We start from the raw sequence: 22,853 nt of genomic DNA on the forward strand, positions 1-22,853 counted from the left end.
TTGCTTATCTCTCGACGAGGATGATCAAAATTTGTAGGACGACGCAGTTCACCGCCCATGTGTATGTTTGGCCGGACTAAGGCTGCGTTTGCCTTTGTGTTTGCAAATTGCCACTTCTCCAAAAAGCCAATAAGCTTTTCTCTTTTGATTTTTTAATAAGCAATGGCCAGCGAGTTAAAGGATACCATGGCAGACATTTCACATTTGCGGTTTTTTTTCTTTCTTACCACATTCAAGTGATGGTAATGTTACCACCCTATTTATCACTGTTGAATGAATTTAAATTTCGAAATATGTGTAATGAAAAAACGTAAATCTCAAAATCTAAAAACTTCGCAGATATGCTGCTGAACGTAACCACCATGCAGCTGAAACAACACTTTCAGATGAACATATTTATATATATACACCAGGTTACTACAGTTGAATATCAGAGTGCGCAACGAACGAGACTAATAAAATAAGAATATTATTAAACAAACGAGAATACCGAAACGGCTACAAAATCCTAATCCTTAAAAGGATATAGAAATCTCTAATAAACCCTAAATCCTAAGCCTTAAAAGGATATAAAAAATTCTGATATCCTTGTCCCACAAGAAAACCATAAACAAAAATAAACTAATAACTAATTTTCTAACACCCCTGTTAAACTAATAGCGGAACACAGACATGAGTTTGCCAAAGTAGATGTGGATGTAAGATTCCAAATTCCGATGCCGATGCCGATGCCAATACCGATGTCGATACCAATGTCAATGCCAATGCCAACTTCCGAACAAACAAACAAAAAATCCAACCAAATTTTTTTTTCTTTTGCCCGCATGGGCCTCAAACAAGCAACCAATTTTTTCTTGTTTCTTCCTTTTTTTTTTTTTTTACTCCCCTTTTTTTCCTTTGCAGCAATACAGACTTGCGGATACTCCCGGATACTCCTGCGGGCTGCAGCGTTCAAAGGTGCAGAATCAGAGTCACTAGACAAAAAACGAACGAACAATTTTTTTCTTCTTGCAAACAATCATTACCAACTAACAATCTGAACATGAACGACAACGGAAACGAGCAAACAGATACCAACTCGAAGCAGATTAAATCCCGAAGGATCAACCTGCTTTGATACCAAGTTGAATATCAAAGTGCGCAACGAACGAGACTAACAAAATAGGAATATTATTAAACAAACGAGAATGCCGAAACGGTTACAAAACCGTAAGAGACTACATTGTGACTAACTTATTCTCAAACTAAATTACAAGCTCTATTATATATAGTGAAAACTAAAGCAAAATCCTAATCCTTAAAGGATATAAAAAACTCTAGTAAACCCTAAATCCTAACCCTTAAAGGATATAGACAATAATTATTTCAGATGAACACATACCGTGTTACTACGAAAAGCAGAGTACATTATAAGCACTTCAAGATGAAAATACAACATACAGAAAACATACATGTTCGAAATTTTAAGAAAACACAAGTTACATAGTAAGGACGGCAACCCTTGCGGCAAAAGCTAAAACATAGTTCGGCAGTCTCACAGTAGTGCCTGAGTACATGACCGCGAACTTCCTCCTAAAATAGTCAGTAGTGATTCTACACTCCTCGAGTGCAGATAACTATAACTATTTGGACGGAACTGCTGTACAGCGCACTTACAAGATGGAAAGAGTGCGATCCTCGAAAGGGGAGTGAATGTAACAGCTCACCAGCCCATGAGGGTTCTTCTAACTCTCTCTACAATATTACTTCTATTTTGTTTGCTTGCCAACGGAAATTCAAGACTATCATCCAAAAGAAATCGGTAGATTTCCCACTGGCAAACTGAAGTTGAATGCCTTACAATTTCAGCCTGCATGCCAACAATGAAATAATGAGAGAAAGCGAAAGGGCATGCCACATAAAGATAGGAAACTCACATCAATTTCTTACCGCAAAAATAGATGCTCCCAATTGCTTCAGTGCTAGAGTAACATCATAGAATACGAGGGGCCTCCCCTTTCCAGATAACTCAACTGGATTAGCAACTAAGAGTTCGGTTTCCGGGCCCCTGTTGGCAACGATCACTCGCAGTGGGTGAACCATCTCTTCCTTTAAACGAGCACACAATGCAACCTGAACTTCAGGATCAACAATCTTTTTTCCATTTGTCTGCTGAATAAATAGGTCCAAATTCCGGAAGCCTTTCACAGGTGACGAGAATCTACCATAGGCAACCTAAGTGAGAAACAACAGAGATTGGAATCATTAAACTGCTAATTGCAATATAAATCGGTATTCCAAGTAGCGAAACACAAAAGTCATATCCAATGGGAGTTATGAACGCTAAAAAGGAAAACCGAAATTCTTTTTATTAAATACCTACAGGTGCAAGTACCAAAAACATGGTACTCCGGAAATATATATATGAAAGTGCCTGTCTGACTGAAATCTGTCCTGGTATATTGAGGCAGCCCAAATTTTCAGACAACAGAATTTCAAGACATCTTGAAAAAGTACCTGAATATTGCAGTCCTTGGAAGTCCTCATAATGTCATAAAAGAGGGCCTTCCGGTCAACACACTGTATTTGCAGTACCGTATGAACAGGGCTCAATGAATTATCCACTGTAATACTGGTCTTTTTCACCGTTCTCATATTTCGGGTGAGCGCTTTTGGATAAGCTTCCTCATCCTTCAGCTGATAGCTAAACAATTCGTCAGCAAGGGCTGGTGGAAGGGAAGAATTCCCCTGCAGACTTTCATACTCAGGCCCAGGCAACTTAAGCTCACAGGTGATGCAATACTCTCCCAAAGCAGCCATCAGATGCTCACATATGTCGTCTCTCCTCTGTTTTGTGTGTAACAACTCCCTAAAAGTATATGGTACCAAATAAGGGTGGTTGACACTGTATAACCAACACTTATGAGCAAATACTACTTCACATTATGTACTTTCTGAAAGTGGTCTTACGAAGTGAATGCCGGGGAACATATTAAACTCAAATGAATCTCCCCAAGTTTGGTAAGAATGATATCCAAAATCCAAAGTACTAACAGAAGAAATGCAAACTGTGACAACCCAAAATACACATACAGTTCTCCCAGTTAAGAGCATCTCCAACCGAGACGTCAAATGCCCTAGTGGACGAAAAGCAGCAACCTTTGGCAGAAAACTACTCCCACCGATCAGCAAAAGATGATGTGGATTAAGAGAGGAAGATTGCACAGGCAAAATTGACGCCAAAAAGAAAAAAGACAACATTTCATTGTTTTGGATTGTTTACTGGGGCATTAGTGCACTTTCCTTTGCTAGCGTGGGTTACTTTAATACCAAACTATGTAATAAAGAAGATAAAAAAAAACCAAAAGTAAAAGGTATACAATAATAAATTCTGACATATCAGGCGGAGTATGGAGTTATGTAATGTCCAAATTGCCACATAGGCCATCAAATTCAAACTTAATGTTATTTGATCAACAATACAACAGGATCAGACACTTCGTCCAACACATTGCCAAACGAATTCATCTAGATCCCTTTTACACTAAGGAAAAAACTCAAAAGGGTCATAAACCAACAGGAAGAAATTGGCAGCATTTTCCGATGTCTCGAGAGTAAATAGCAATCCAGACAACCGTTCAACAGCGATCGCTGACGCCTAAATCTCAAGCATACTTAAAGAACAAATCTATTATTGTAGTAAAAGTGGATATTTCATAATTATTATATCTAAAATTAATAACTACAACACCGATACGCAATTTTCAAAGGGCACGCGAAAAACTCACAAGCAATCTGTGATGAAGAAGAGGTCCAAAACTCTGCCATCCGGGGTCGGCATCACTTTCACTCTCTGAATCACAATTTCAAGCTCACATAGCACTTTGGTAACATCTACATTTACACAAAAAGCAACAATAACTTATTCATTATTCAACCAATCAAAACAAAGCAAACAATAACCGAAAACAAAAGCGAAAACCCAATAAAAATTAACGAAAAAGTTGAGATTTTAACCGTGGAGTGAGCCTCTCTGGTTGTGGCACCAAAACTTCAACAGATAGACCGGAGAGGGCGTGGGGACGTCGGAGATTTGATTGACGTAAAACGAGAAGAAGCACGACGACGGGCACGCAGAGGAGAGCCGATCCTTCAAGCTCTCCCAATCGACCTTCAGGGATTGGTGGTGGGGGACGACCCACAACACTATATAGCACCACCTTCCATCCGTCGAGAAATCTGCAACAAAAAACACCCACAAATTCTCAGAATCTCAAAAACCCAGGTGCCAGAATCTGAAACTGGAGATTTGAAATCACCTGCTTTCGTAATAGAAAGGCCGAACTGGAGGATGATTCTGCAGAGGTCGCAGCCGAGGCCGGCCTTGTCGGGGCAGTTGAGGGTGAGGACGGAGGGCTCGTCGGGGGTCTTCCCCGGCTGGATCACGACGACATCGTCGCAGGGAATGCCCATGGCTGACTCCGTGTTTTTACGATTCTACCCCTGTGAATCGTTGGCCTTTGGGAGATGGCATAGGAGAGGTTGTGGCGTCCCGGCCGAATTTGGTGGGATGACACGGGTTAAAGATTGAACTCTCGACAAAGAGGGCGGCTTTTGTCGGATCAGTTGTTTGGACTTACCCAATGATTGTGTCACGTCACAAATATTTAGCGGTCACAGAGCAGCCGGGGCCCACATAAAAATACATTTATGTTTTTGCCCCTTTTGAGATAATAAATTTGCATAAATGGAAACAGGTTTTTCAATTTTGTCCACTTCGAACTGCAATTTGGCATTTAAGTCCACTTGGATCCACATCCATCAAGTTGTGGTATGCGACAATAATGCATTACCTTTTCAAGGTCATTTTATATACGGAAAACTAACGAAAAATTCAAAAATATTTCTTTTTTAACGAAAATTTCTTTTTAAAAGTATAGTGTATAGTACAGATTAAAAGTAAAAATGTGATTATTCGTTAAAAGTAAATAGTACCGAGAATATCTTGTTAAAACTCTCTTTTATATATTGGACGAGTTTTATAGAAAATTGAGAAGAAATGTTATGTTTTTGAAATTAAAAAAAGTCCCATGAACTTATATTTCAGCACCTATAAAGTGTTAATGAATGGTCATTTTGTAATGAAGACTGATTTAAGAAATACATGCTCAAAGAACATCAACTCAAAAGAATACTGACCAAAGGAACACAGCCCAAAAGGTCTTGGCATGACGAATTTGGAAGAATGGTGATGAGCATTTTGGATGCACATGGCCTCCAGATGTCTTATCAACAACAAAGCGATTCTTCGTAAAGTACTTTTTGACCGCTGAAGAGCAAGTTGGTGCACTGATGATTTTATTACACAAGATCCTAAGAACAAAGAGGTAGACCTACTCAAACATCAACTTCACGTAAAGTGGCAACTAACTAAGAGAACAGAAGCCTACAAAAGAACATAAAGGCTAATAGTAAAGGTAACCGGCGCGTTGTCCTAAGAAAGCATGCAAGTAAACTTGCACAAATGTCACCTCATTGCCACGATTAGCCAAAAGGCAAAGAACAACTAGTCAAATCTATGCATTCAATGCATCAAATGCAAAGGAATAATAGGTTTGAGTCCAAAGACTGAAGGCTCAAAAAAGAGCCTACACAAGGAGGATGAGTTCCTTCAAGGGGATCGGAGGAATAGGAGAGAACATATTTTGTTACGCTAAGCACTATTTATGACCTTATACTCAATGTATTCAAGAGATTACAATAGACACAACCCTACCATATAGATGAAATATTATACATCCTAATGTTTATTCTACTAGCAATATTTTTCATCAACAAGAAGAATAAAGAACAATTTCCCAATGACCCTTAACTTAAAAATTATTCCTATTTCTTAAAGAATTTTAACAAAAAACTTTGATACTATTCATTTTAACAAAAAATCATATTTTTACACTAAAAAGTTATTCATATTATTATTTATTTTACCATTTATTTTGTAATTATTGTTAAAACTTAAAATTTTCAAGGCTTTTTCATTAATTTTTCTTTTTATTTATATTTTCCTCTTAAGTGAACTGTAGATAAGTAATGGATGAAAATAACCAATTTAAAAGATTAGAGGGCACAAAGTTGAAAGAAGAAAATATAAAGTTCAACATCTCTAATCTCTACCGACATACAGCACTTACTCGTAGAAACACATTTCAAAAGCAGAAATGATTCAGATCGCGACTGAAAACTACAAGCCAACAACCACGGAGCGCTACTTGCAAAAGTCCAAACAAACCAAGGATTACTTCCAATTTCCAAACTTTAGCGACAAATTACAAAACCCGAATCTGAGATTCCGACCCATTCGAAACCCCGATATCCCAATTTACAAAATTAACCCCCGAATCCGTACAGGGTCCTGCCCTGCCTCTTGAGAGCGTAGACGACGTCCATTGCGGTCACCGTCTTCCGCCGCGCGTGCTCGGTGTAGGTAACAGCGTCGCGAATCACGTTCTCCAAGAAGATCTTGAGGACGCCTCTGGTCTCCTCGTAGATAAGGCCGCTGATTCTCTTCACCCCACCTCTTCTGGCCAGTCTCCGAATTGCCGGCTTGGTGATTCCCTGAATGTTGTCGCGGAGGACCTTACGGTGCCGTTTCGCTCCGCCCTTGCCCAGCCCCTTGCCTCCCTTCCCGCGGCCTGTCATTGTCGTGTCTTACGGTGTCGTTTCGAAGGATAGATTTTGGTGACAGTGGAAAGATTGTGGTGGGTTGAGACTGATTAATGGAGAAAGTGTATTTATAGCCGGGGTGGGGTGAGGATGTCGATCCGGGGCTTTGGGTTTGGGTGATTTTGAGACGTTGATGAACTGAGGATCGACGGTAGCGGTTGTTTGGGGTTATGAGCGACGCGGATCGTGGTTTTGTTTTGTGGCGGGATTTGAATCGTGGTATTTGGAAAATTTAAAAGGAGTTTCCCGCTACTTTAAATTGCTTGCCAAATATTGTGGCGGTGGGCCTAAAAATTTCGTGTATTAATTTAAACCTTCTAAATTTGTTTGAAATGATTAAGATGCAATGCGTGAGTATGTAAGTTACTAATTATATGTTTATTTATTAGGAATTAATCAAGGGTTTTCGAAATAGTATAACAAGAAGTGCTTCGGGATTAATGCTATTTGACTCGGACCTGTTCAGAAAAAGATGTCAAACAATAATTTCGAAACTGGAAAAACCGTGGTTAAATGTAGTCCTAAACATTGATGTTTTATGCTGCCTACATATGCTTTGAAGGAGAAAAATTGCAATTAAACTCTATGAAATTTAAACTATAATGTGAAATAAACTCGATTTGGCATAGAAATGTAATAATTGCAATACTATCAATTTGTGGTGTAATGCTACGGAGACCAAATTTATAGACTAAATTTACAAACTAAATGATGTGTCACCAATATGAAATGAGCATGTTTATCAACATTTAAGCAAGAATTCAATCATCAACTTCTATATCATTTAATTTACAAAATTTAGTCTACAAATTTAGCTCCCTAGCATTACTCCAATTCGTGTGGAGCAAACCAAAATACAAGGCAAACATATATATGTTGAAGTGAAAATATCGAAACCTTTATAGTCCTAGCTGAACATGTTGTTAGATACTACATTACATATCTACGTTGATGGCGGAGCGAAAATGGCTGAAAAAGTAAAAGATATTGCTAATTACGAAGTAAATTGAGGAAGATTCTTCTCCAAAACAGCTAAGGTCATCTCCAACTGAAGGATTCAAAGGGTCCAAAATAGCCCTAAAATAGTCTCCAATCAAGGCCCAAGCCAAATGGCTCGTGGGTCCCACTGGACAAAAAAGGGCCAAATGACCAACCGGCCCCGGAGCATGCTAAAAAATTTGAATCTCAACAGCTAGCTATCGCCTGCTAGCCATTATTTTTTATTTTATTTTTTTTACAGTTTTTTTTTGGGCCAAAAAATTAAAAAGAATATTTAATTAAGGCCCAAAAAGTTGATTGGTTTTATGTGGGAATGTTGCTTTTATAAGCATGTTTGATTGCTCAAACTTCTCCCACAATTGATGTGGGACAAATATAATGAGTGACACACATGCAAGCTTTTGTTTGCTCAATTCTCTCATGATGTGGGACAAATATAATGGGTGCCCCAAATATAAGCTTCCTATTAGAGATGGTAAATGTGCATTTATACATGTAACTATCTCAAACTAAGTTGTACTGGTAATTGGACACTTAAATTAAAAAATTAATTTAACATACAACTATTAACCGCCGCAAGTAGACATAAAAGTGGCACCAATTACTACGACAAAATAAGAGTTTTCACAATTTATTTTAAATATTTAATTATATTACATTTAATTTAAGTTGTTGTAGTTTTTAAATTTAAATAATAAATTATGTTTGACCCTATGGCCCTTTGGCCACCTGTTGGAGATGATTTTTTGTAACAGGGCTAAAATGAGTCATATAGCTCTTTGACCCTCTGTTGGAGATGATAAGAAATATAGTCATGCACTATTCATTAAAATATTAATTATCTTAGAGGCCCAGATGGCTAAAACGAGTCATCTGGCCAGTCTTCGATTGGAGATGGCCTAAGAGATCTCTGCTTTGGCTCACCCCGTCTAAGACTCCATCACCAAGCCTTTTCACTGCTTCAACAAACTGCCCTCTCAACCTCTATGACACCAAACGGCTTCCTACTGCGATGATACACTCCCTATATAGTCCAACATGATCCTCGCTGGATCCTTTTGGTGAGGATCCTGAGGATTTGTAAATCGTGTTCCTTCATCGTACATCGTATGGTCAATTTTTGTTAGGTACCGTTTGTATTCAACTTTAAATAAAAATATTTAAAATAATTTATAACCACACGATGTACGATGAATATATATGATTCACGGATCCCCAAGATCCTCACAAAGAAGATCTGGCCAGGATCCGGATTCCTATATAGTAATATATAAAAAAAGGAGTAGGATTCTCTCCTCTCATTTTTTTTTTCATCCCCTTCTATCTCATCCTCTCACATTCTCTGTTTTGTCTCTCTTTCTATAAAAAAAATTAATATAAGATGTTAACGTGTCTTAACTGTGACGGTTCAAATATGAGCGGAGGGAAGAAGATAAAAATAAAAAAATAAAAAAAAGAATCCTACTCTATAAAAAATAAAAAATAAAAAAAATAAAAAAATCTTATGCCATGTTTACTGAGTCGAGATCATAATTGAGTTGATGTGAAACTGTAGTCTAAATTCGTTAAAGTTGTCTATCAAGTAGTCTGGCATCGAAATATGTGATATACTAACTTAAATAATCTATTTACCAATTTACCATAGTTGAAATGAAAACTAACTTGACTAGTAAATTGCCTAATAAAATACTACTCTGGACAAAGAGTCTAATTCCTTTAAAATCAAGAGTTGAATTCTTTAGTTTGTATAGCCTCCATGTGTTTTGATTTCTCCATGATTAACTAGCATTTGTCTATATACTTTGTGCGTATGAATACATTTTTTTGGAAAAAATGAGAAGGAGAGGGGAAATAGTGAGAGAGAACGTTGGGGGATGGGGGAGAGAGTGGAAGGTTTTTTTCCTTTTTTGGGAAAATTAGAATGCCCTACATCTTTTCTATAGTTGTTAAATTAAACATTCATCCCTTTTAAAGATTTGATTAAGGTGCTTTGATCAATTGTTACCTCAATATTTTTCTATTTATTTAATTTCCATGTCATTAATTTAAATGTATTTATATAGAGGCATAAGGTAGCTTAGCAACTAATTGTCTATAATATAGGAATTTAATTTTGTCAATCCCCTTCTACACATTAAATGATATTTTTTTAATAAAATAAAAAAAAATTAATTAACTAATTCCTCATTACCTTATTATCAGTATTTAAAAAAAAATCTCTTTCTATTAAAAATGTCTCAATAAAAAGTCTTCAATACATATTTTTTCACATATAGGTATATAAAAACATATATACTTAAAACTTATGGTACATTTGAGAACAATAGTATCGACTTTTGGTACGTTTAGATTTCAAATGTACCGAGAAACCAAATGTACCAAAAATTCAAATGTACCATAAAACCAAATATACCCATTGTTATGTAACCCTTTTGGTACGTTTAGATTTCAAATGTACATAGAAACTAAATGTACCAAAATTTCAAATGTACCATAAAACCAAATGTGCCCATTGTCAGGTAACCCTTTTAGTACGTTTAGATTCCAAATGTACCAAAAGACCAAATGAACAAAAAATCACAAATGTACCACAAAACCAAATGTCTCTATCAGATAACTCTTTTGGTACATTTACATTCCAAATGTATCTGTGAACACGAAAAATTCCTGAAACGAAGGAGACAAGAACAACGTGCACAAACAAATATTTGTATTTGATGATTTTGGGTTACAATCTCTCTCAAATTTGATCGTCTGATTCGATCTCCGTAAGGTGTGTATTTGTGGATGTGTGATTGATCCAAGGGCCGTCGAGGCTTGATCTTTGATGAACGTTCTTTAAGGGCCGTGGGCTTGATCTTTGAAAGCGGATTTGAGCAGATCTTCAAGGAGCTGTTGGGGCTTGATCTTGATGATGAGTGTTTCTTCAAGGGCTTTTGGGCTTGATCTTGAAGAACAGTGATGAACGGATTTTCAAGGGCTTTTGGGCTTGATCTTGAAGAACAGTGATGAACGGATCTTCAAGGGCTTTTGGGCTTGATCTTGAAGAACGGTGGCTTGTTGATCTAAGGGCCATCGGGGCTTGATCTTGGAAGAACGAAGAACACTTTCTTCAAGGGCCGTCGGGGCTTGATCTTGAATTGGTGGATGTTTGTTGATCCAAAGGGCCGTTTGTGCTTGATCTTAGGATGAACGATGAACACTTTCTTCAAGGGCCGTCGTGGCTTGATCTTGAATTGGTGGATGATTGTTGATCCAAATGGCTGTTGGGGCTTGATCTTGGAAGAACGATGAACGAAGAACGAATAAGGCTTTCTTGATTCTTCGGGAACCTGGATGTTTGAGAGCTTCGGAGTTTTAGAGCTTCAGAGCTTCAAGGTGTAATATGAATTGGTTCCTCTCAAATGAATGAATTAGCCTTCTATTTATAGAAATTTCCAAGGCCTAATTTTGAATATAATATTCCAGCTGAAATAAGTCATTTCTGCCAGGTGTTGACACGTGTCCTGTTTGATGACTTTTCCAACTTATTTCGATTTTTTATTTAGACACACGCTATGTGTAAAATTTATGTAGTACATGAGCGTTAAAACTTTGATTTATCGGTCAACATTTATTTACCAAAATTTCGATGTCTACAGTATCAAGAAATACAAAAAAATCAAATCCACTATAAAACTAAATGTGTCCATATTATAGGTAACTAGACGTAGCTATATAATCAAACAAATCTTTATTATGTGTTGGGTCTTCTAAATAATAAAATCTGACAATTTTTTTTATAAATATTCTACTATATTCACAAAAAAAGTAAAATTATAAAAAACAATAAAAAATTGCATAGAGATGGATAATAAATGCATAAATATAGGGATAAGAGGGGAAAAAAAAACAAAATGTCCAGGAAAAATCGTGAAAAACTAAAATTCTAAACAAATTTGAACTTATGTGAAAAACTGAAATTAATAACCAAAATTTTAGGAAAATGTTTGATCAAATTTTCAAAAGGAGTGTATGTTTAATCTAAAAAATTAAAAAACAAGGCGCCTATATCAAAACGCCCCCTTTTTTTTTGGTTTTTTTTTTCTTAAAATTTAAATAGTGGAGATATTTTAACATTATCTGTATGTGAGGTTTCAATAAAAAACAGTAAAATTTGGACATGTGAAATTATATTATTACCCATCATTTTTTTGTATGATAGAAAACTAAATAGTCTTTTCACCCTATTTTGATTGACAAATTGGGTTTCATTAATTAATAGAGATAAATACATAATTAATTTAGAGTGGTACTAAGCTCACCCTATTGTCTTATCTTCTCATCCACATTATATTCTCACCCACTATAAAAAAGTAAATAATAACATCACTCTTTTCCCACCCACCATGATTCCAATTATAACCTTTTAAATATCTTTAAGTTCTTTAAATTTTATTTTCTGTAATATGTATATATAAATATGTATGTATAATATATATGTAAATATTTATCTAATAAAAAACCAACCATGGGATGAGATAGCAAGCTCCTTGGCTTGGGGCAACAATGATTGAAGAAGGAATACATTAATGCTGTTTCCCCCTTTTCGTTCTTGGATAGAAAAAGCCCATCTTACTCATAGGAAGAGGCTCATGCTACTAATATGATATGAAACCAATTTTCAAAGAAGACGAAAGGGCAAGTTCAGTAGAAACCAAACCCGATTCTCTAGGAAGCATGACTAATCTCCGTTGTCATTGACACAGTTAGTTTGACTACTGTACAAGAGATCAGGTAGGAAAAGGGTTTCGCAAGTACGGGTGCAAAACGATTAGAATGGTATTTTTCTTACCCATGGTCTCTATCAATAGCTTCGACCGAACAGACTCAGACAGCAGCACAGCGAGTTCTACATACACAATAGACGGAATTTGAAGAGGGAGGAGCTGTCATCGATGCTGCCGTGCGGGTGTGGACTGGTTGGGTTTGTGTGGGGTGGATTTTAAAATTATTTTTTTCTTTTTTCTTTTTTGCTATTTCAACTAATGCTAATGTGGTAAAATGTTAGCGGTTATTGTTTAAGTCCTTAAATGTCATTTTATAAGAGGAGATATTTGTCATTGGAATTTATATTTTTAAGTGGGTGGAGTGATAAGACAATGTGGTAGACTTAACACCACTCTTAATTTATAGTTAACTATAATTTTTCATTAAATTATGGATTAATAAACAAATAGAGAGAATTTAAAAATATTAATAAAAAATATGTTATTTTTTACTACGGTTTGATGATATTCCTCTTCACTTGTAAATGAGAAGTCTTAGTTTGAATCCCGTAAATTATGAATTTGATACCAAATTAAGTTATTTATTGTATAACTTTGCCGAACTCTACCTTATCCTTATTGTAAAACATATCCTTGTATTGAAGAAAAAAAAAACCCCAAAAATCCCAAGCCTAGGAGGATATACAAGTCAATGTATGAATAATACTAATACCTAGGCCTGGCATTTTGGACCCAACCCGACCCAACCCGTTAATATTTGTATTTGGGTGGATGCTTAACGGGTCGGGTCATTAACGGGTGAACCTGTTAACAACCCGTTAAATAATGGGTCACTTCGGGTTAACCCGTTAGATCCGTTAGGACCCGTTAACACCCGTTAGTTGAGGATATTTTAGTAATTTAGTAAAATCTTAATGACAAAAAATAAACTTTATGCAAAAAATAAAAATAAAAATAATTGTTAACGGGTGTTAACGGGTGAAACGGGTGACCCGTTAGCTTAACGGGTCGGGTTCGGGTGACCCGTTAGCTTAACGGGTCGGGTTCGGGTGACCCGTTAGCTTAACGGGTTGGGTTCGGATGACCCATTAACTTAACGGGTCGAGTTCAACCCGACCCAAACCCAATAAATCCGATCCGTTTACAGGTCTACTAATACCCTCGCTTGGCACCAAAACAGCTGCGAGGATAACCAAGAATCCAATCCCTGCTATTTGGTTAGAGATAATCAAAAGATGCGAAAGTTCGATCCATGGTTGGTGTTCTTCAAGAGTGAGTGGAATCGGAACTGGCCGTTCCTGATCGATTTCGCCATCACCGACACGCTCATCACCAAGTTCTCTCTCGGTCTTACCGGTACTTAGGCCTGACATTTTGGATTCAGCCCGTTAATTCGATCCGATTCGACCCTTAATATTTGTATTTGAATGGATGCTTAACGGGTCAGTTGCTAACGGGTGAACCCGTTAACAACCCGTTAAATAACGGGTCATTTTGGGTCAACCCGTTAGACCCGTTAACACCCGTTAGCATCTTTTAGTTAAAAATATTTTAGTAATTTTAGTAAAGCCTTAATAACAAAAAATAAACTTTATGCAAAAAAAAAAAAATTGTTAACGGGTGAAACGGGTGACCCGTTAGCTTAACGGGTTGAGTTCAGATGATTCGTTAACTTAACGGATCGGGTTAAACCTAACCCAAACTTAATAAACCCGACTCGTTTATAGGTCTACTAGTACTCCATCCCTCCCTTTCTCTATCTATATCTCTGAATATTTACGCATCTATAGATATAGATATAGATACACACACATATGTATGTATTTGCATATGAATATACGTTTCATTTAGGTAGATTTTGTTTGGATTGATTTGGTGGCTGTACAAATTTCTCCGTTCGTGCAGAGGCATAAGAAGTACGCATCTCAAATCCCCATTCTCTTGAAAAATTTCAAACCCAATTCGAGTTAATTATAATTAATGTCTCAACCAGTCATTGATCCAGGTTGATGAACCTAAGAAAGGAGAGGTTTCCAATGTGAGGTGGTATGGTTCCTTGCAAAACAGAGCATTGCAGGTTCAAGGATCCTACTCTTTGATGCCTGCTGCTGCAAGAACTCCATACCAGTTAGCAGTTACAGAAGTGAAAGGAGTCATTACATGAGTTCAAGAATCCGTATCGATTAGCAGATATGGATCCTTTAAATTTGAGTAAAGCCAATCGATCAGTTTCGTTTCTAAATGGATTTCCAGAAATGGTATATTGAAAAAGTTTCGTAACAAAGACAAGGGTCGTCACAAAAAGGTATATAGGCCGAACGGAGCATAAGCTCGGACCATGAAGATCCATTATTCAGTAAGCAGAAGCAGGAATTCTGATGATAAAGTTATGCAGACTAGGAGTTGTAGGACAATGAGTAGACTTTCTTAAACATCACGGCCAAGGCGCTCTGGTTGCTGGACGATTACTGGACTTCTTAACACCATGATAATTGGTTAACCCTTCAACACCAGTCACCAAGACCAATGGGAAAAAATAAATGAAGCATTAAACTTCCAAGAATAAGAACTAAATTATGTTTTTATTTATTTATTTGTATTCAAACTTCGAGAGGTCGCACTTGGTGCGATGGCAAGTGCATTCGCCCATGAGCGGTAGGTCTCGGGTTCGAGACTTGGGAGCAGCCTCTCCATAAATGGGGGTAAGGCTAGCTGACATTCACCTCTCCCAGACCCTGCATAAAGCGGAGCCTTGTGCACTGGGTATGACATTTGTATTCAAACTTCAAATCTCAATGCTGCTTTCTTTGAAACTGTTCTTACCGTTGACAGTTGACACAGAGAGGAAATAGATGACATGTTCTGTTGCTGTTAACTAGGATTTGAAAGCTACTCTCCAACTGGTGGTAAGAAAAGAAAAGGACAAACTGCTGATACATGTTTAAAAGAAAGAATCTGAAGGGAACAAAGATACTGCAGGTAAGAAGTCCAATTTCAGTTGAGAATTATTCTCTTTTATTCTAGTTTTATTTTACAATACAACAGTCTTCGTTTCTGCAAATTCTGAGAATGTAACTCGTTGCTCGAGCAAACGCAGTTGTTTTACGTGCTGCTTAGGCCGTGATCATATGATTTCTACGCATCGAGGTTCCAGTTAGTACATCCCTTGCTAGGCATAATCCTTCTACAACATGTCCAATATCCATCCGCTCTCTCGGCAAATCTGCAGAACAAGCAACTCCTGTCCTGGCCACGATAACCAAGCACTTCCTAACTCTTTGCCTTTGATCATCTTGAACCTGATTCCTACTGTTTGATGCAATACTATGAGTGCTGCTTTCTTTTATTTGAAGAAGTACCGGATCACATATTTCTTCTACAAGTTCAGGCAAAGCTGTCCGAACAAAGTTGTGCAGGTTCAGATCATCTTTGAATATCTCATCTGTAGGCCTTTTTCCAGTAAGCATCTCCAACAGCAGGATTCCGTAGCTATACACATCTCCATATGTTGAAACCTCGTTTCCCATGCCATACTCTATAGATTTTTTTTTTCCACACAGAAACATATGGATCATACTGTTAAAAACTGAAATAAATGAAAAATTAATGTTCTTGTACATGTCAGAAAGAGGTTGAAGCAACAATGCATCTTACCTGGGGGGATATAGCCTATGGAGCCATTTATGACATTGGCAGTGCTTCTGTGTGAAGGAAGTGAACACGAAGCATCCGGGAGGTACCTTGCTAAACCCAAATCAGCAACACGGGCAGTCATGTCGCCTTCCAAGAGAACGTTGCTGGGCTTCAAATCGCAATGAACTATTGGCATGTGAGAGTGGTTGTGCAAATAATTCAGAGCATTAGCTATGTCGATGGCAATGTTTACCCTCTGAGTAAGGTTCAAACGCCCCTGCACAATGGGTGCCCCAGGTAGTCTATGAGCTGAAAAATGTAGCCACTCTTCTAGATTTCCATTCATCATGAATTCATAAACCAAAGCTATGAAATCATTCCCTTGAAAATCGATACTTACGCACACGGTCAGTAGTTTGACAAGATTTCGGTGCCTAATATTTTTCAAGGTTTCACATTCAACCATAAAACTCTCTCTTGAACGATGAGCACTGAGTACTTTCACTGCAACAATTCTTTCTTCCTGATTGAGAATTCTCCTGTACACAGACCCAAAGCTACCAGCACCAATCAAATTCCGAGAAGAGAACCCATTAGTTGCTTCGAGGAGATCTCCATATGAAACTTTCAAGAGTGAAACCTCCCATGATGATCCTAAAGTTAACTTCGATCTTGCTTTGCTTGATAGATAAAGAAGCACAAAGCGCAATGCTTTTCTGGCTGGATAAAGAAGGATGAAGCACAATAGTAAGATAAGTCCAATACCGCTCCCACAAGCAATTGAGATAAGCACGAATTGCCACAGAACAAGTTCTTTCTTCGATTCTTTCTTCGATTCTTTCTTCGATATGTTGGATTTGCATTTGGGCAATTGTAACGTACGTATACCTCCACAAAGCCGTATGTTTCCCTCGATATAAAATGCAGTTCTATTTGTGAAAATTCCTTCCGTTGGTACTGCACCTTCAAGATCATTATGTGATAGGTTCAAGTTGTGCAAGAAATAGAAACTCCCCAAATAGTTGGGAATTCCACCAGACAAGTTGTTACAAGAGAGGTCCAAATCTTCAATTCCTCTTAGAGAACTCAAGGATTGAGGAATTGTTCCCTGAAACAAGTTTCCTCTAAGATATAGACTTCTCAAACTCGTGCATGCCCCTAAACTTCCTGGGACTTCACCAGATAACACGTTTCCAGAAAGATCCAAGATTTCAAGTGACCCCATGCTACCTACTTGCAAGGGAATGGATCCGGTAAGTTGGTTTCTGGATAGGTCCAAAACCACAACATGTGTCAAGGATGACAAAACTTGTAGTGGAATGGGACCGCTAAGATTATTTTGAGAGAGATGCAAGTATAGCAAATGCCGGCAATTACCAAGACTTTGCGGTGTGCGTCCTTGCAAGAAATTGGACCTGAGATGTAATGTTTCTAGTGAAGATAGGTTGCCTATAGAAGGTGGGATAGTACCTGACAGCCCATTGTGATCCAATAACAAATAAACTAGTTTATATAGTTTGGAAATTGAGCTTGGCATAGGGCCCCTCAATAGGTTTTCCTCAAAGTCTAATATCCCCAAGTTGACGAAATTTCCAATCTCAGAAGGAATGCTTCCGCGTATCTGATTCCACCCCATTCTCATTGCCTCGAGCTTTATTGAGAGATTGCTGACAGATTCAGGTAGCACTCCTCCAAAATTATTGTTACTGATATCCAAGCGCTTTAAGTTGGTGCAATTAACCAGAGAAGAGAGAAAGTCCAAGTCACCTTTCTCATTATTTCCAAGATTGTTAGCATCTATTTCTAACCGGAACAGATTGGACATCCTTGCCAGGCTAGGTATTCTTCCGGTAAACATATTTTCTGAGATTCCAAATATTGCGAGGTTGGATGCATTGGAGATTGTAGTTGGTATTGGTCCAGTGAATTGGTTGTATTGGAAGTAAAAGGCATTTAGGTTTGGAAATATAGCGTGGCCCAGGCCAGGAGGAAGAGTTCCATGAAGTTGGTTTTGAACCACCGAAATGATTGTAATAGAAGAGAGGTTGTATATGGATGGAGGGACGGTACCTGTCAAATAATTTTGCTCCAATGAAATAAATGTTAAACTTTTCAACTGGCCAAGGCTATTTGGAATATCTCCCTGCAGATTATTTTGTGCCGCAGATAGCACCTGAAGAGAAGAAAGATTCCCAAACGAAGATGGGATTTTCCCACTAAATATATTCCTGCCTAATAGAAGTACCTGAAGCTTCGCCAATGAGCCAATTTCAGTTGAAAGTTGGCCACTAAGTACGTTGCCAGATAAGGCAAGGTAGCGGAGGTTAGAGCAACGTGATATGTTGAATGGAATACGACCACTGAAGGAGTTGTTTTGAAGGCGTAATTGTTGCAACCGGAACAAACGACCAATTTCTGGAGGGATGGTGTCGTTGAAGCTATTGTTTGGGAGGTTTAACTCTCTCAAAAAGCTCAAGTTTCCAATGTGGGAGGATAGCGACCCTACCAGCCCGCTTGATTGAAGGTCAAGCACCGTGACTCTCTTGTGTCTGCGGCCGCAGGTAATACCATGCCACTGACAGAAATGTAGGGATGCATTCCAGGAGCTCAGGGTTCCGAGCGTATCGTTTGTGATTTCAGCTTTAAAGGCAAGCAAGGACAGCCTATCCACCTCATTTCCTACTAGACGTGAGGAAGAGGAGGAGGTAAAAAGAAAGAGTTGCACGAAAATAAACCAAGTAGTAAGGAGGATACCTGGGAACTCCATTGCAGCCGCAAAACAAGGATCAAGTTTTGAAGCAGAAGTGATATGCATGAACAGAAACGAAACTAAAACTTGCAGCAAATGTGGGTGTCGATGAAAAACATTGTAAGTTGACCCGAAGACTTGGAAAGTTCAAGTTTGCAGTCCAAATCGGTTGACCCGAAGACTTGGAAGGTTAAAGTTTGCCGTCCAAATCGGTTGCTCAAAGTCTTCGGAAATTTCTTCGGAAAGTTGAAGTTAACACTGCTTAAATATGTGATATACTAACTTAAATAGTCTATTTACTAATACGACTCCAGACAAAGAGTCTAATTCGTTTAAAATCAGGAGTTGAATTCTTTAGTTTGTATAGCCTCAATGTGTTTTGATTTCTCCATAATTAATAAATACATAATTAATTTATAGTTAACTCTAATTTTTCATTAAATTATGGATTAATAAACAAATCGAGAGAAGTTAGAAATATTAACAAAAAATCCGCTACTCTATATTACGGCTTGGTGGTATTTCTCTTCACTTGTAAATGAGAGAACTTAGTTTGAACCTTGTAAATGGTGAATTCGATATACATATACATATATATTACACACACACATATATGTATTTGCATATGAATATACGTTTCAGTTAGGTAGATTTTGTTTGGATTGATTTGGAGTCTGTGCAAATTTTGCAGAGGAGGACGCAAAAAATTCTCCGTTCGTGCAGAGGCATAAGAAGTACGCATCTCAAATCCCCATTCTCTTGAACAATTTCAAACCTAATTTGAGTTAATTATAATTAATGTCTCAACCAGTCATTGATCCAAAATCTGACAATCCCTGCTAGTTAATTTGTAATTTGTTTTTTCACTGATTTTCTCAGTTGCCTGTAATGTGGATTTTGATTGGCTGAAGAATTTAAATGTGGTTTTTTTATTTAACAAAGAAGAAGTGTGATTATTTAGGGGCCGTTTGATAATTATTTAGTTTTTTATTTAGGGACCGTTGGATAACCATTTGGTTTTTAGTTTGTGGTTTTGGTTTTTAGTTTTCACTTTAAAAAAAAAAAAAAAAAAAACTGAAAACTGAAATCTTGTTTGGTAACTTTTTCAGATGAAAATTGAAAACCAAAAAATAAAGACTTGCCAAATTTTATTGAAAACTCAATAGAGTAGTTTTCAGTTTTTTTTTTAATTTGAAAACTAAAAGTAGTTATAAGGCAAGATTTCAGTTTTTAGTTTGCAAAAAGGTGAAAACAAAAATTGAAAATGAAATGGTTATTAAACGACACATTTTCGATATTATCTACATTGGGAAGGGGGTGAGCTTAAGCCTCACAGTGGGCTGGTTCAAATTCGTCTATGACGAGATTTAAACCTAAGTTCTCCTATTTACAAGTGAAGAAGAATATCACTAGACCGTAGTACTAAGTCGCCATCGGCGCCTTAATTGAGGTTGACTTTCTGAACGACAACGTTTCGTCAGCATTGATATTTCGTAGTCTTGGGCAATGTATGGAAATTGAATCAAGTTTCTTAATTGTTTCAAGTAGTCATCCATGTTCGCATTAGCACAGTGGATAAATGCATTCAGGACTGCTATCATATGAATTGAACAAAACTTAAGAGTATATTGGATCAGTATTCTCCTTATGTGAGCGTGCGATTAGTGAATTTGGTAGAGTTAGACAATCAGTAGTGCTTGAGTTGTATATTTGATTTGCCCTTTTAGTTGGTCAATCAGTTCGTAGTTGTTAATATTTGTCTTAGTTCTCGTAGAGATAGATCTATAGATTTCATGATAACATAGTTTGAATAAGGTTAGCTACCCGTTTTCTTCCACACTATTGTCTTTGTTGTGTGCTCGATAGTGAGTTGATAAGATAATGTGTCGTAGTAGATAGTTGCGTTGAAGGCTAATGTATTTGATGTCAAGTTTTGGTTTTATTTGCTTTTGAACTACAAGTATCGAGTGCGTTTCTTCTGCAAGCTAACAATGCGAGATGACCCTCGTCATGTTGATTGCATTGAAGCCGCAGTGATCTTTGATGTCTTTGAAGAATCACACGTATTTTGTTAAAACGTTACTATTTCATTTGTTACGGCCTTCAAACAGTATATTTCTGGTCAATCAACTGCAGTGAAGTGAGTAGCTTAAGGTTGCATGCTATATGTAGTTTGGTCCGAAATGAATGAATCGGCTAAAGCCTCCTACGCCATTTGCTGCAGAATATGTATTACCTGTTAACTCATGGTTTGTATGAATTGGGCTGAGATCTTTATGTTCATGATTATGTTCTACCAGCTGAGTCCATCGAAGCAAGATTCCATATGTGCTGTAGTTTTTGCATTCCGTCAATACTTATTTGTTATTAAGTTTCTTAAAGGCTAAGCGCTAGTCGGGCGGTGGGCTAAGGTCTAGCACCTAGGTGGCTAGGCGGGGTCTAAGCGGGCGCCTAGGTGGATTAGGTAGATTTAATTAAATTTATTATATTTCGTGTAAATAAGGGTATGTTTATGTTTAAAATATATATGATTTCATCATAAACTACAAAATAGAATGACATATCTATTATGAGTTATTGGAACATAATGAAAATGTGGGAACAAGCATATAATGTGTGTTCATTTAAGTATTCAACAAGTTTCGTACAATTGAAAAACCTTCAAACAAGAGCAACCAAGGCATTTCTCTCTATCACAAAAAAAATTTAAAAAAGTGCAACAAGAGCAACCAAGGCATTTCTCTCTATCGCAAAAACCTTCAAACACACCTCTGAACCGTCTCGACCAGGCCATGCCTATTTAGGGAATCGGCTGTTAGTCACCCCGTCCCTTATGCTTGTCGTCAAATATGAATTAAGGAGATCTGATTTTTTTTAGATCCGGATCGGATCTGCTTATTTCGTATTTAGATCCACATGCATATGTGTTCCAAATTTCTTCAATTTCATCCTGTCTCATATCTGGATCAGATCCGGTGGCATGAATTTTTCTGGTTTTGTTATTTCTACTCTTGTTTTATCGATTTTGATTAACTAATTCTAGCAATTAGTATCTGGTTTTCTTATGTATTGTTTTCCCTGTTAAATTGATTTTTTTCAATTTTGTGTTGGTATGATTTATTTTATTCAATTTGCTCTTGTTTTTTCATTTTCATTTTTCAATTTCTTTTTGTATTCATAGATTTTATGATTTTTTTTGGTCTTGGTTTAAAAAAATTGGAAGTACAGATACTAATTGCTGAATTGAATTGTATTATTATTCGATTACAACCACCGTAGTCACGTCTTCAAACCGGAGCCTTCTTTGCACATGTCCAAACCACCATAACCGATTTTCTCTCATATTTCTTTCAATTTCGGCTGCTCCTACTTTACCTCGGATATCCTTATTTCTAATATTATCATTTCTCGTGTGCCCACATATCCAACGAAGCATTCTCATCTTATGTGGAACAAGTCTGAATTAAGATTTGAAACCAGCAAGATGTACTGATTCATTCTTCTCCTGTTTATGTGGTGGGATATGCACATCTAGTTTGTGGAAAGAAAACACAGCCAAATGAATGGTCAAAAACATTCTGAGGCCATGCATTGTTCATTTACAGCCACATGCAATTCAAAATTTGCTTTTACGGCCCGCAGTGGAGTTATCCTCTCTGACTTTCGTCATGTTCATCATAAGTTGTATATTGTTGCTTGCTTATTAACCAAACTTTGATGAAAACCAGGTACTTTGAATTTCTTTTATTTGGGTGGGCAATTCATTAAAATTTAAGTTTTCAAATCTTTGCATAAAGCTACCCTCAAGGAAGAGTTTAACATTGATTTGCGTGTTATGGGAGTTTAACATCGATGTGCAACTTCTTTTACATTTGGAACAATTAATTAATGCATTCTGAAAATTCACTCATCATCTTTTGTGGCGCTCCTTAATTCGAAAATTGAAAATAATTTTTGGGTATAGCGAGAGTAATATGATATCAAAGAGAGATAAATGGAAA

General features: G+C 37.2%; 4 protein-coding genes across 5 annotated transcripts; 1 reads left to right on the plus strand and 3 right to left on the minus strand.

Annotated features, from left to right (window-relative positions):
* Positions 1–1,385: 1,385 nt before the first annotated feature.
* Positions 1,386–4,623, minus strand: LOC103434895 (ACT domain-containing protein ACR9). Of its 2 annotated transcripts, none has more exons than XM_008373271.4 (6): positions 4,299–4,623; positions 3,997–4,218; positions 3,768–3,873; positions 2,497–2,848; positions 1,930–2,214; positions 1,386–1,849 (listed from the first exon to the last, which is right to left on the minus strand). In XM_008373271.4, the coding sequence occupies exons 1-6, from the start codon at positions 4,450–4,452 to the stop codon at positions 1,703–1,705; spliced, it is 1,266 nt and encodes a 421-aa protein (XP_008371493.1). In that variant the 5' UTR covers positions 4,453–4,623; the 3' UTR covers positions 1,386–1,702. The 2 variants fall into 2 exon arrangements, with proteins under 2 accessions (XP_008371493.1, XP_017188589.1); XM_017333100.3 differs by having other exon boundaries at positions 2,497–2,884; positions 4,299–4,622.
* Positions 4,624–6,111: 1,488 nt separating this feature from the next.
* LOC103434887 (histone H4) lies at positions 6,112–6,757 on the minus strand. The gene has a single exon (XM_008373259.3). It carries the CDS (start codon positions 6,676–6,678, stop codon positions 6,367–6,369), a length of 312 nt encoding a protein of 103 aa, XP_008371481.1. The 5' UTR covers positions 6,679–6,757; the 3' UTR covers positions 6,112–6,366.
* A 6,948-nt stretch (positions 6,758–13,705) lies between these two features.
* LOC103436039 (ATP synthase small subunit 6, mitochondrial-like) lies at positions 13,706–19,641 on the plus strand. The gene is made up of 2 exons (XM_008374452.1): positions 13,706–13,826; positions 19,544–19,641. The coding sequence occupies exons 1-2, from the start codon at positions 13,706–13,708 to the stop codon at positions 19,639–19,641; spliced, it is 219 nt and encodes a 72-aa protein (XP_008372674.1).
* LOC108169392 (probable LRR receptor-like serine/threonine-protein kinase At3g47570) lies at positions 15,445–18,947 on the minus strand. Its single transcript, XM_017322640.3, has 2 exons — positions 16,125–18,947; positions 15,445–16,005 (listed from the first exon to the last, which is right to left on the minus strand). The coding sequence occupies exons 1-2, from the start codon at positions 18,916–18,918 to the stop codon at positions 15,584–15,586; spliced, it is 3,216 nt and encodes a 1,071-aa protein (XP_017178129.2). The 5' UTR covers positions 18,919–18,947; the 3' UTR covers positions 15,445–15,583.
* Positions 19,642–22,853: the final 3,212 nt, after the last annotated feature.

This window comes from Malus domestica, chromosome 07 (assembly GCF_042453785.1).
Source record: "Malus domestica chromosome 07, GDT2T_hap1".
Classification (NCBI taxonomy): domain Eukaryota; kingdom Viridiplantae; phylum Streptophyta; class Magnoliopsida; order Rosales; family Rosaceae; genus Malus; species Malus domestica.

Coding starts and splice junctions, on each gene's coding strand:
- LOC103434895 (XM_017333100.3), bottom strand. CDS start 4,452: ATGGGCATTCCCTGCGACGATGTCGTCGTGATCCAGCCGGGGAAGACC. Junction 3,874..3,996: donor CCAGAGAGGCTCACTCCACG/GTTAAAATCTCA, acceptor GTGTAAATGTAG/ATGTTACCAAAGTGCTATGT. Junction 2,885..3,767: donor TTCTTCATCACAGATTGCTT/GTGAGTTTTTCG, acceptor TTGGTTATACAG/TGTCAACCACCCTTATTTGG.
- LOC103434887 (XM_008373259.3), bottom strand. CDS start 6,678: ATGACAGGCCGCGGGAAGGGAGGCAAGGGGCTGGGCAAGGGCGGAGCG.
- LOC103436039 (XM_008374452.1), top strand. CDS start 13,706: ATGCGAAAGTTCGATCCATGGTTGGTGTTCTTCAAGAGTGAGTGGAAT. Junction 13,827..19,543: donor GTTCTCTCTCGGTCTTACCG/GTACTTAGGCCT, acceptor CAAATTTTGCAG/AGGAGGACGCAAAAAATTCT.
- LOC108169392 (XM_017322640.3), bottom strand. CDS start 18,918: ATGCATATCACTTCTGCTTCAAAACTTGATCCTTGTTTTGCGGCTGCA. Junction 16,006..16,124: donor CATAGGCTATATCCCCCCAG/GTAAGATGCATT, acceptor AAAAATCTATAG/AGTATGGCATGGGAAACGAG.